The sequence below is a fragment of the Nerophis lumbriciformis genome, linkage group LG33, assembly GCF_033978685.3.
Source record: "Nerophis lumbriciformis linkage group LG33, RoL_Nlum_v2.1, whole genome shotgun sequence".
NCBI classification, from domain to species: domain Eukaryota; kingdom Metazoa; phylum Chordata; class Actinopteri; order Syngnathiformes; family Syngnathidae; genus Nerophis; species Nerophis lumbriciformis.
In genome coordinates, this window is record NC_084580.2 from 11814254 (window position 1) to 11827364 (window position 13111).

At 41.0% G+C, this 13111-nt stretch overlaps 1 protein-coding gene across 2 annotated transcripts in view; it reads right to left on the minus strand.

Moving 5' to 3' along the window:
• ipo11 (importin 11) overlaps nt 1-13111 on the minus strand; it is a 245195-nt gene that overhangs the window by 217775 nt on the left and 14309 nt on the right. Inside the window, exons 4-5 of one of the 2 annotated variants that reach the window (XM_061928188.1) lie at nt 7018-7090; nt 2734-2937 (exon numbers count right to left, since the gene is read on the minus strand). In XM_061928188.1, coding sequence (XP_061784172.1) covers nt 2734-2937; nt 7018-7090 — 277 coding nt within the window. The remainder of the gene's footprint in view (nt 1-2733; nt 2938-7017; nt 7091-13111) is intronic. The other variant, XM_061928189.1, reaches the window with a different exon arrangement.

The window sequence follows — 13111 nt, forward strand, 5'->3', positions numbered from 1 at the left end:
GCAAGGGGTTCTGGGTATTTGTTGTGTTGTGTTTATGTTGTGTTACGGTGCGGTTGTTCTCCCGAAATGTGTTTTTCATTCTTGCTTGGTGTGGGTTCACAGTGTGGCGCATATTTGTAACAGTGTTAAAGTTGTTTATACGGCCACCCTCAGTGTGACCTGTATGGCTGTTGATCAAGTATGAGTTGCATTCACTTATGTGTGTGTACAATCCGCATATATTATGTGACTTTGCCGGCACGCTGTTTGTATGGAGGAAAAGTGGACGTGACGACAGGTTGTAGAGAATGCTAAAGGCAGTGCCTTTAAGGCACAACCCCAATATTGTTGTCCGGGTGGAAATCGGGAGAATGGTTGCCCCGGGAGACTTTCGGGAGGGGAACTAAACTTCGGGAGTTTCCCGGGAAAATCGACAGGGTTGGCAAGTATGAGTATTAGCGGTGAATGCGGTGTTACAGCGGCACTGCCGCTGTATAATACCGGCGGGCCAGCTCTAATGTTAATTTGATATTGCCTCAAGGGCCAAATTTGGCCCGCGGGCCAGAGTTTGACACCCATGTTGTAATGCAACACCTACTGAACACAAGTGAAACAACAGCAACAAACCCAACAGCGTAAGAAGAGTTCCTTAGGTATGGCTTTCCATTGCAGGTAGTGTAGAAATTGTTCATTGTAAATCCATCTTAAGGGAGTGCTTTGACACACAAAAACTGAGAACAACAAGAATACATTGTCCTTACCAAAATAATATGTTCCATTACCATTAATTGCATGGTAGATGCAATCAGATTAAAGGGGAACATTATCACCAGACCTATGTAAGCATCAATATATACCTTGATGTTGCAGAAAAAAGACCATATATTTTTTTAACCGATTTCCGAACTCTAAATGGGTGAATTTTGGCAAATTAAACGCCTTTCTAATATTCGCTCTCGGAGCGATGACGTCACAACGTGGCGTCACATCGGGAAGCAATCCGCCATTTTCTCAAACACAGAGTCAAATCAGCTCTGTTATTTTCCGTTTTTTCGACTGTTTTCCGTACCTTGGAGACATCATGCCTCGTCGGTGTGTTGTCGGAGGGTGTAACAACACGAACAGAGACGGATTCAAGTTGCACCAGTGGCCCAAAGATGCGAAAGTGGCAAGAAATTGGACGTTTGTTCCGCACACTTTACCGACGAAAGCTATGCTACGACAGAGATGGCAAGAATGTGGATATCCTGCGACACTCAAAGCAGATGCATTTCCAACGATAAAGTCAAAGAAATCTGCCGCCAGACCCTCATTGAATCTGCCGGAGTGTGTGAGCAATTCAGGGACAAAGGTCCTCGGTAGCACGGCAAGCAATGGCGGCAGTTTGTTCCCGCAGACGAGCGAGCTAAACCCTCTATCGACCCTAGCTTCCCTGGCCTGCTGACATCAACTCCAAAACTGGACAGATCAGCTTTCAGGAAAATAGCGCGGATGAGGGTATGTCTACAGAATATGTTAATTGATGAAAATTGGGCTGTCTGCACTATCAAAGTGCATGTTGTTGCCAAATGTATTTCATATGCTGTAAACCTAGTTCATAGTCGTTAGTTTCCTTTAATGCCAAACAAACACATACCAATCGTTGGTTAGAAGGCGATCGCCAAATTCGTCCTCGCTTTCTCCCGTGTCGCTGGCTGTCGTGTCGTTTTCGTCGGTTTCGCTTGCATACGGTTCAAACCGATATGGCTCAATAGCTTCAGTTTCTTCTTCAATTTCGTTTTCGCTACCTGCCTCCACACTACAACCATCCGTTTCAATACATTCGTAATCTGTTGAATCGCTTAAGCCGCTGAAATCCGAGTCTGAATCCGAGCTAATGTCGCTATAGCTTGCTGTTCTTTCCGTCATGTTTGTTTGTGTTGGCTTCACTATGTGACGTCACAGGAAAATAGACGGGTGGTTAAAATCAGGCACTTTGAAGCTTTTTTTAGGGATATTGCGTGATGGGTAAAATTTTGAAAAAAACTTCGAAAAATATAATAAGCCACTGGGAACTGATTTTTAATGGTTTTAACAATTCTGAAATTGTGATAATGTTCCCCTTTAAGTCATGAGGCAAAATGTCTATAGTTGGTGGAAGTGTAAATGTATACAGCCATACATAATGAGGTTAAAAACAGACTGCCAACGAGAAAGGTGAGGGAAATCTAACATAGGTATGGAACAACCTTCAAGTTGTGATCACAGTGCATATTAAAATGACTGACTCCATCTTGGTAGTCTGATTTTTTTGTTTTGCCCTATAACTTTTATTCTCCTAAATGTCATATTTTTGTTTTATTTTTGTGTTCTTGAAAACCCTGAATGGCATTTCAAAAACAGGCTCTGATTTGATGAGACTCACAGCCACTTTTGAAGAAACCATTGCATCGCATTAACAACCTTGCCTCTAAACAGAGTCGCGCGCGCACGCACACGCACACGCACACACACACAGGAAATACTATTCACAAACATGTCAATCATGTAAAAATACGGGCACACTTGTATGCAAAGGGAATAGGACTGCTGTAAATCTCATGCTTGACTGACTTGACTTAATAGCAGCTAAACAGCATCTCCTACAGGTAGCTCGTGGAACCATACATGTGTTGCAGGAAAACAAAAAATATGTAGGCAAAGGCATGTTATAGAAAAATGGTCACAAATCCAGACTGCTTGGTAAGAGACCGATAACAAAAGGAGCCGACTCACATCTTGAAAAAGCCGCCTGTCATGTGTCAGACGTTTGGACGCGAGGGTTTTGGTAACGTGATAGAAAGTGAGCAGGGCTCTGTGCTGCTGTAGGCCATCCTGGCCCTTGACCGACTCCAGCAGAATAGGGATGAGCTCCGGCCATTGCTTGGGGCAGTCCAGACGGGCTACCTTGGCTATCAGCACCGCGATCTGGGTCGCTATCTATTGGCAAAGCACACAGAGGGGAAAAAGAATGACCAGAGGCAAAGCATGAGACAGCAAGAGGAGTGGTGTGTCATTGCAAATAGTTGAACTTCAGAAGCTTAGAACTTTAGGATAGATTACAGAAAAAAAATCCAAGACAGCTCTCATTTAGCTTGGAATGTTGTATTTGCTGTTAGAAACACGCAGTCGTTTTTTTAAGTTGATAAATGACTGCTCTCATTTTTTTTTTAAGTACAAGTGGACAAAAACATTGACATGCAATCTGGCTTTGGTTTGGCAGGGAGCTGATACTCCTGTGGAGACATATGGCATCTAAATAGCATTCCCAGCCTGCCGTATGGACACTAACAGCCCTGATGTTTGAGGGCCGTCCCTCAGGCCCCACAAGCTGGTGAAAGCAGGATGGTCACCAATCAGGGCCATCTTCCATATACTGTCAGGTTGACACACACCACTTGTTTCTTGAATTATTGCCCCTATTGCGGCAGCAGCAGCAGCTCAAAAAAAGTGAAAAGTGTGGGCAGTCATTACTTGCAAATGCTGTCAAACATATTACATTCCGGAGGCAGTTTGCGATTTAGTTTCTGTGCCCTTCATTCTACAAAATGTAATTTGGTAGTTGGTAATCAAGTTTAACAAACACTGAAAAGTTGCAGAAAAAAAGAACAAGGATTCATTTAAACTCTATTGTGAATGTCCCACAATGGATGAATAATGTTTTAACTTTTATAATAAGAGAAAAATACCAATTACATTTTGATTGCTGTCAGATTGATTGCTGGTCAAACATCTTGTTCAGGGTGCTCTAGTCAATTTACTCTGTACATCATATACTGTACATATTAAGGACATACTGTACATATAAAACACGAAAGTCTCAACTAACTAATGTATAATGAAACTATGTGTTGCAGAAGTGCCTCACACACTATAACCTGTCACACAAGTATAACAATATATTAACCCGTGTACCAACACTCTGATTTAAAGTAATACCACCCAGAATTTTTTTCTTCATCTTTTTTTGGAATAAACAAATCAATCATCTGGCTATGGGGCTGTATAACTCATCACTTGGTGGGCAGAGGGTGTCATAATCACGTAGACTCCTACAGTAGTTAAGTTAAAGTTAAAGTACCAATGATTGTCACACACACACTAGGTGTGGCGAAATGTGTCCTCTGCATTTGACCCATCCCCTTGTTAACCCCCTGGGAGGTGAGGGGAGCAGTAGGCAGCAGCGGTGCCGCGCCTGGGAATCATTTTTGGTGATTTAACCCCCAATTCCAACCCTTGATGCCGAGTGCCAAGCAGGGAGGTAACGGGTCCCATTTTTATAGTCTTTGGTATGACTCGGCCGGGGTTTGAACTCACAACCTACCGATCTCAGGGCAGACACTCTAACCACTAGGCCAGAATCCCGGATAGTTAATTTGGCTTTTCCTTTTCATGTCATACATGCACATGTGTACCAACTGTGGTGGGGTTTTATTTGATTTGGTTTGCCGTCATTGTTTTTACATTCTATTTGCACAACAGGATCACAATGTAGTCTATTTTTATATTTATTCTATTCTATTATTAATCGATTCCTATTAACATTTGCTATAATAACACCAGAAAAATATGCTAGATTTGTTGCTAGTCGTTTTTAGTAAAGAAAAAGCCACTAAAAGTTTCTAGACACTTGAATATTTCTCAACAAACTACATTGTACAATTAGCAGCAACAAATTGAAAATATAGCAAAACTATATAATATAAAAATGTATGTTAATACTAATTAATAATAAAAACAGATTTGTTTTTGAATGTACAGAACGTCTACATATTTTGAGCCTTTTTAAATAAAATCATATCACAATGGCAAATTGTGCAAATATATGTCACGTCATGGTGACCACACCGCCACAGGTATCTTGGTAATCTAGGGGAAACCCTGCTATTCCAGGAATATTTAAATGATAAATAAATGATAAATGGGTTATAATTGTATAGCGCTTTTCTACCTTCAAGGTACTCAAAGCGCTTTGACAGTATTTCCACATTCACCCATTCACACACACATTCACACACTGATGGCGGGAGCTGCCATGCAAGGCGCTAACCAGCAGCCATCAGGAGCAAGGGTGAAGTGTCTTGCCCAAGGACACAACGGACGTGACTAGGATGGTAGAAGGAGGGGATTGAACCCCAGTAACCAGCAACCCTCCGATTGCTGGCACGGCCACTCTACCAACTTCGCTACGCCGTCAATCTTTGGTCAAATCCCAAAGACTACAATCAGGGGTGCATTCCTTTCCATTCAAATAGTGTCAGACATGTGTTGAGCAGCACTGTGCGTTCGAAAAGTGAGAAAATTACTTCATTTCTCGGGCCTTTTATCTTGCCAGCTGGGTCTAGTTTGCAGCCACAGTAGCTCTCAAAGGTTGATTGTGTATTCTGCCTCTCAATGAGCTCCTCACAATTGCACCTCATTGGACTGTTGTCATTTCCATAAGCTCACACTGTTTCCCTCATGCCTGTTTTGGGCTTCAAGCCTTTATAGGATGAGGGAAAGATATAATCCATATTTTATGATTAGTAGAAACTAGGGATGTCCCGATCCAGGTTTTTGCACTTCCGATCCGATACCGATATTGTTTTTGCACTTCCGATCCGATACTGACCGATACTGGCCTATCCGAGCATGTATTAAAGTTTAAAGTTATTTAGCCTACTTAGTTGTCAGAATCATGTTGAAAAGGGTTTTAGTACTCTTGATAACAAATAGCCAGCTGAATTAGGGGAGTTTGAATAGTACACAATGGTTGGTAACAAGAAGCTGACCTGTTTATTCAAGGATAAACACAAAATAGACAAAATTATACATGACAAACAGAAATGGCATCATTGAACTAGGGCTGAGCGATATGGCCTTTTTTTAATATTGCGATATTTTAAGGCCATATTGCGATACACGATATATATCTGGATATTATGCCTTAGCCTTGAATGAACACTTGATGCATATAATCACAGCAGTTTGATGATTCTATGTGTCTACATTAAAACATTCTTCTTCATACTGCATTAATATATGCTACTTTTAAACTTTCATGCAGAGAGGGAAATCACAACTAAAAAAATCACTAATTTTTTCATACGGTGTTGATGTGGAAATTTTTGCCTCGGCATTTTGATGGTGTGGACGTGTGGCACCGAATGGAGATAAGCGTCTCGACAGACGTTACAATATTTGAACAATGATGGCGAAAACTGTTTTCTCTGGCGCGTCCGTGTGTCGAAAATTGTTATGCGCTTATTTTTTTATTTGATTTTGTGCGTGGCATAGATTTGCAGTGCGCAATTGCACAGGCGCGCACCCTAGAGGGAAGTTTGCTAGCCCGGCTGCGCTAGCATCACAGCTAACGTTAGCATGCTGCTACCTCTCTGCTCCGTGAGGACGTATACGTATGTGACGTATGACGTGACAGTATGTGACGTGTGTAAGAAGGTGCGTTTGCTATCTGTGAGAAAGACAGACAGGAAAGAGTGAGAAGAGCCTGTCGTGTAATGCCAGCAGCTAAAAGCAACTGCGTGTCTTTCGTGATGTGGATGTGTTGAAGGTGTGCTGGAAAATGCGGAACGGAAATTAGGGAGCAGCAGAAAAGTGGAATATATTATTTAAATCGGTGCGTTGGAAAACACGGACCGGAGTTTTTTTAATCTGGATCGGCATTTTCCCATGCCTTGCCGATACGCATTTTTTTGCAAATATCGGCGGCCGATCCGATCCAAATATCGGATCGGGACATCCCTAGTAGAAACAACATACTTGACAAACTTGGGCGACAGTATTTGCACTGATTTTTCCCTACATTTCTGCACTTCTTACTCCAAAAGATTGAAGGGAAATTGCGCGCTACCTTCTTGTCGACAGCTTAGGTTGATGTCAATAGATGGCAATCAGTGTTCTACATAATACTACCTCGTTGAAAATCAGACATTATCACAATTTGATTGCCAGCTAGGTTCTGTGATAGAGTCCACCAACAGGGCAGGTGTAATTTCAGTAGAGTGGAGTGGCACCACTAACCTGATTGACAGGCTCATTGAAGTTTGTGATGAGCCCGGCACGTAACGTCGTCTTCTCCTCCTCTGATAGAGCACTGCAAGTAGTGCAGACAGGAAAAAATGTAAGAGGAAGCAAAGCGGAGAACTGGCATGAGAGATGAAAATACTTTGAATAAAGAACGTGCCATGTTTTTAATCCCTGTAGCGACGTGCTACAAGGTGGCAGTGCTTAGCGGTGCTGAGCCTCTTGGATTGTGGGGACAGCATGCCTGTCGCACTCGCATCTGCTGAATATACAGCTCTTTTCATGGGGGGAGCCTTATTTTTTTATTTATAAAATGTGCAAAGTCCAAACATAACTACAAAGGTACATCTACTTGGCCATTACAGAATGATTTCAAATTTAGAGCTAAATCACTAAATGCTCTGCTTTTCCCTCATCTTACAGATGACGAAATTGCGCCTGATGCTTTTACATTGCAAGTTAATGCAAAATGTCAGTGGGAGTTTGTAAAATACACACAGAAAAACAGTGCTGTGGACTTAAACAGCAGCTGAGGCTTAATGGAGCGAAGGAGTGCTTGATGACGGTTGTGATGTGTCACTGAGCGGTTGGGGAGGATACACATTGACGGCAGGAAGATTTACGACGCAGAAGATGAGAGTGCTTAAGTGAAACGGGATTTACGCACACATGTTAGAAATGCCAAGAGATTAAAATATATATCAATGTGGGTTGTGTGAACAACAGGCAACCAGGAACTCATAGCACATAAGTAAACAAGAAGGTTGGAAAGTCAAGGACAGAGAAGACACATACGGCAAAGGCTTGAAATCAAAAGTTCTAAAAGTTGTGCAAATTGGCAAATAAAAAGACGTGTTACTGAGGTCAGACACAAACCAACTTTATCTTAGCCAGCATTTTAAATGGTAAACTTTTTCTTCAAATTTTTTTTAATACCAGCAGAGTGGCACACTTTATTACAAAGAGAAGAAGTGTGACATATTCATAGAACCAGAAATGGAAATGACTGAGGACGAGTAGTGACAAAAGTGGTACAGTTCCCTCTGTCCTGGCTGCTCAGTACAATATGGCTAAAGCACCGATAAGTCAACATCATTAACAAGAGAACAGACAAGTGTATTCCAAAATGACCGCATTTGTCAAGAGACATAATTGAGTGACTATTATTTTTAGATTAAAGGGGGACTGCAATTTTTGGGGAATTTTGTCTATTGTCCACAATCATTATGAGCGACAAGAACACACAGCTTTTTTTTTTAGGTTTCTAAAGATGATTAAAAAAAAAGCCTGCAAGATGTGGCTATTAGGAGTCATCATTGTAGCCTACAAAGCTCTCTCTACAACAACTTCAAAACCCCCATCAACGTTTTATTAACATGTGCCAAGTATATATATAATGTAGTAACAGACACATTCTAAACAATATGAAATATGAACGATATTTGCCGTATTTTGGTCATTCTTAAGCATTACCGGAACGTATTTCCTCGGCACATTTATTTCCGTTTCTGCAACGGACTTCCGGCAACAAATGTATGTTCCTACTTCCGGAATGAAAAGCGTGTGTTTTCTATTCATGGCAGATTTAGTAAACAACAAAAACAACCTTTTTTGTACAAATGAGGAATCACAACCTTATCTTATTGAACCTGAATGTACAGAGGATGAACTGCTGCTTATACAAACCCCGTTTCCATATGAGTTGGGAAATTGTGTTAGATGTAAATATAAACAGAATACAATGATTTGCAAATCCTTTTCAACCCACATTCTATTGAATGCACTACAAAGACAAGATATTTGATGTTCAAACTCATAAACTTTTTTTTTTTGCAAATAATAATTAACTTAGAATTTCATGGCTGCAACATGTGCCAAAGTAGTTGGGAAAGGGCATGTTCACCACTGTGTTACATGGCCTTTCCTTTAAACAACACTCAGTAAATGTTTGGGAACTGAGGAGACACATTGTTTAAGCTTCTAAGTTTAAGGTGGAATTCTTTCCCATTCTTGCTTGATGTACAGCTTAAGTTGTTCAACAGTCCGGGGGTCTCCGTTGTGGTATTTTAGGCTTCATAATGCGCCACACATTTTCAATGGGAGACAGGTCTGGACTACAGGCAGGCCAGTCTAGTACCCGCACTCTTTTACTATGAAGCCACGTTGATGTAACACATGGCTTGGCATTGTCTTGCTGAAATAGGCAGGGGCGTCCATGGTAACATTGCTTGGATGGCAACATATGTTGCTCCAAAACCTGTATGTACCTTTCAGCATTAATGGCGCCTTCACAGATGTGTAAGTTACCCATGTCTTGGGCACTAATACACCCCCATACCATCACAGATGCTGGCTTTTCAACTTTGCGCCTATAACAATCCGGATGGTTCTTTTCCTCTTTGGTCCGGAGGACACGACGGCCACAGTTTCCAAAAACAATTTGAAATGTGGACTCGTCAGGCCACAGAACACTTTTCCACTTTGTATCAGTCCATCTTAGATGAGCTCAGGCCCAGCGAAGCCGACGGCGTTTCTGGGTGTTGTTGATACTACTACTCAGTGGCCTAGTGGTTAGAGTGTCCGCCCTGAGATCGGTAGGTTGTGAGTTCAAATCCCGGCCGAGTCATACCAAAGACTATAAAAATGGGACCCATTACCTCCCTGCTTGGCACTCAGCATCAAGGGTTGGAATTGGGGGTTAAATCACCAAAAATGATTCCCGGGCGCGGCCACCGCTGCTGCCCACTGCTCCCCTCACCTCCCAGGGGGTGATCAAGGGTGATGGGTCAAATGCAGAGAATAATCTCGCCACACCTAGTGTGTGTGTGTGACAATCATTGGTACTTTAACTTTAACTTTAATAAACGGTTTTCGCCTTGCATAGGAGAGTTTTAACTTGCACTTACAGATGTAGCGACCAACTGTAGTTACTGACAGTGGGTTTCTGAAGTGTTCCTGAGCCCATGTGGTGATATCCTTTACACACTGATGTCGTTTGTTGATGCAGTACAGCCTGAGGGATCGAAGGTCACGGGCTTAGCTGCTTACGTGCAATGATTTCTCCAGATTCTCTGAACCCTTTGATGATATTACGGACCGTAGATGGTGAAATCCCTAAATTCCTTGCAATAGCTGGTTGACAAAGGTTTTTCTTAAACTGTTCAACAATTTGCTCACACATTTGTTGACAAAGTGGTGACCCTCGCCCCATCCTTGTTTGTGAAAGACTGAGCATTTCATGGAATCTACTTTTATACCCAATCATGGCACCCACCTGTTCCCAATTTGCCTGTTCACCTGTGGGATGTTCCAAATAAGTGTTTGATGAGCATTCCTCAACTTTATCAGTATTTATTGCCACCTTTCCCAACTTCTTTGTCACGTGTTGCTGGCATCAAATTCTAGAGTTAATGATTATTTGCAACAAAAAAAAAATATTTATCAGCTTGAACATCAAATATGTTGTCTTTGTAGCATATTCAACTGAATATGGGTTGAAAATGATTTACAAATCATTGTATTCCGTTTATATTTACATCTAACACAATTTACCAACTCATATGGAAACGGGGTTTGTAGAAGCGAACACGAAAACAGGATGAAACGTTGGAACAGGCGGAAGCCGGGAGAATGAGGTCGGGGTGACTTGACGCTGTAAATGCGGAACTTGGAGCAAAGTTATGCAGACATAAATGGCGTGCTTACCCAAAATCAAAACAGTACCTCAGTGTTGGCTCTTACAATAACAACGTCGCTACAGCTTGGTTGTTATACAGGTTAGGGAATATATATATATTTTTGGTTGGATTTCCAAAGTGATTTAGAGGCAGGATGGCTTGATCCCATTAGCTGCATTGCTAGACACCTAACAAAACCTTGTGTCTACTTTTCTCTCATAAGGATTGTGAAAGATGGGCACAATTCCAAAAAAAAGTGCAGTTCCCCTTTAAACAACACTTAACTTATTGTTACGCTGACATGGCAATTGCAAATGCCAAAAAAGTGTCTTGCATGAAGAAGTCTCATTCTTAACCATTGTGTTTTAATTTTACATATTTTTACCATTAAGTTAATTTATTTGTACATTTACAAAACAGTTAATAATGTAAAAATAGACAGTATGTATGTGTGTATGATGGTGAGATGTAGTCAGGTGCTGATTTTCTATCCTGTGGTACAAACTGATTTGAAGGGATCATATTATGACTTTTTTTGTAAATCTAAAACACTGTATTGTGGTCAACATAACATGTAATGGTGGTGCATTGGTTAAAATTTTGCATAGGTTATGTTTTACAGACCATCTTCAAGCCGCTCTCCGACGGTCTCTTTATAATGCTCTGTTTTTTGGGTTGTCTTATTTATTTTCCGAAGCCCTCCTCCAGGCCAAGCCCCCTTCGACTGCATCGCCACCCCGTCAGCAATATTGTAGTTCTTCGCGCTTCCATAGAGTGTACTGACAGATATAAATGAGAACTATATGCTACTTTTCATTACAAATGGCAACAGTATAGTGTTTTAGCATGCATGTGTATGTAAGAGCCAGCCTGCTCCACCAAAAGAATAAGAAACGTATTGACCACAACTGGATAAAAATGGTGGTCCCAAATTTGGCTTGTTTAGATAAGTAAGTTTAGAGAAGGCACGATTGTTTTATTAATATCTCTGCCATGCTTCCATGGTTTGATTTGACATTTTCGTGACTTATGGGCATCCCAAATACACAAATAGAGTACCAACAGGTAAGAAGAGTTGGTTTTGCAAAATAGGCCCCCTTTTAAACATGGCCAACTTCCCTGAAAAACCAAAAAAGGCATCTTAGCATTGTTGTTACATTTCAACAGGCACCATACATTTTCATGGGGTTCCATTAATCTTTTAAATGACATTATATTACAAATTACAGTTCTTAACAGAGCACAACAGCTATATAATGTGGCCTACGCATTCTACTGACACCACATTTATCCTGCTGTATTGGGGATTGCGATGCTCTTCAATTCATGGCAATAAGCCCAAAAGTAATGCAATTACTGCAAGGAGGGTGCTGAAGACCTTACACAGCACTCTAAAAAATGAAACAGACTTCACTAAACTACTGACAAGTGCAAAACAAACTTGGTAAGAAAGAGAAGGGTTTTCAGAGGAAGAAAACAACAGCAAGAAAGGGTTACACAAAGAGTGATGAGGCAGAGCTCCGGACCCCAAGCCAACAGCTGTCTTGTGGATTTATGGTCCAATGTACCATTCAAATCCAACTAAAGTCAGCTTATAAAGTACCTTAAGACACACAGAGCTCAGGAAAAGCTCAAAGGCCACATAGATCAGTGCGTGTTAAAATGTCAAGAAAACATTTTATTTATTTATTTTATAAACTATGTGGCTTTGTATAAATAATCAGGGCTGCTCGCACCCGCCGTTCAAAGCTAAGTGCTATCTTTCTATTTGTGGGCTCCAATTGTTTTACAGCTTTATATATTACCGTATTTTTCGGACTATAAGTCGCAGTTTTTTTCATAGTTTGGCCGGGCTCCAGTGCGATTTATATATGTTTTTTTCCTTTTTTATTATGCATTTTCGGCAGGTGCGACTTATACTCCGGTGCGACTTATACTCTGAAAAATACGGTAGTCATCAGTGTTAAATATTATTAACTTATCACTTTCCTCTGGTACTGTTGCCCGAGTATTCAAAACATCCTCAATTACTCATCCTCTACTCAAAAGACCTAACCTTGATTCTGACCTCATGGTAAACTACAATGAAGTCCCACCTTCCATTTATCTAGACAATCCTGTGAAAAAAATGAACACTTTTTTTAGCGTCTAATAATCTCTGTGAAATCTTTCAGTCCAATTTTAGGGCAAATCCCTCTAGAGACAAACATAACATTATATTAGAACGTATCAAAACACGTATTGGTATGTCATACTTAACCTTTTCTTGGTTTAACGCCAATCTTACTGAAAGGATGCAGTGTGTCTCCCATGACAAAGTGACCTGAGAGTATATTAAGATAACGTGCAGCGTTCCACAGGTTCGGTTCTTGGCCCTGCCCTCTTAAAGGGGAACTGCACTTTTTTTGTTTGCC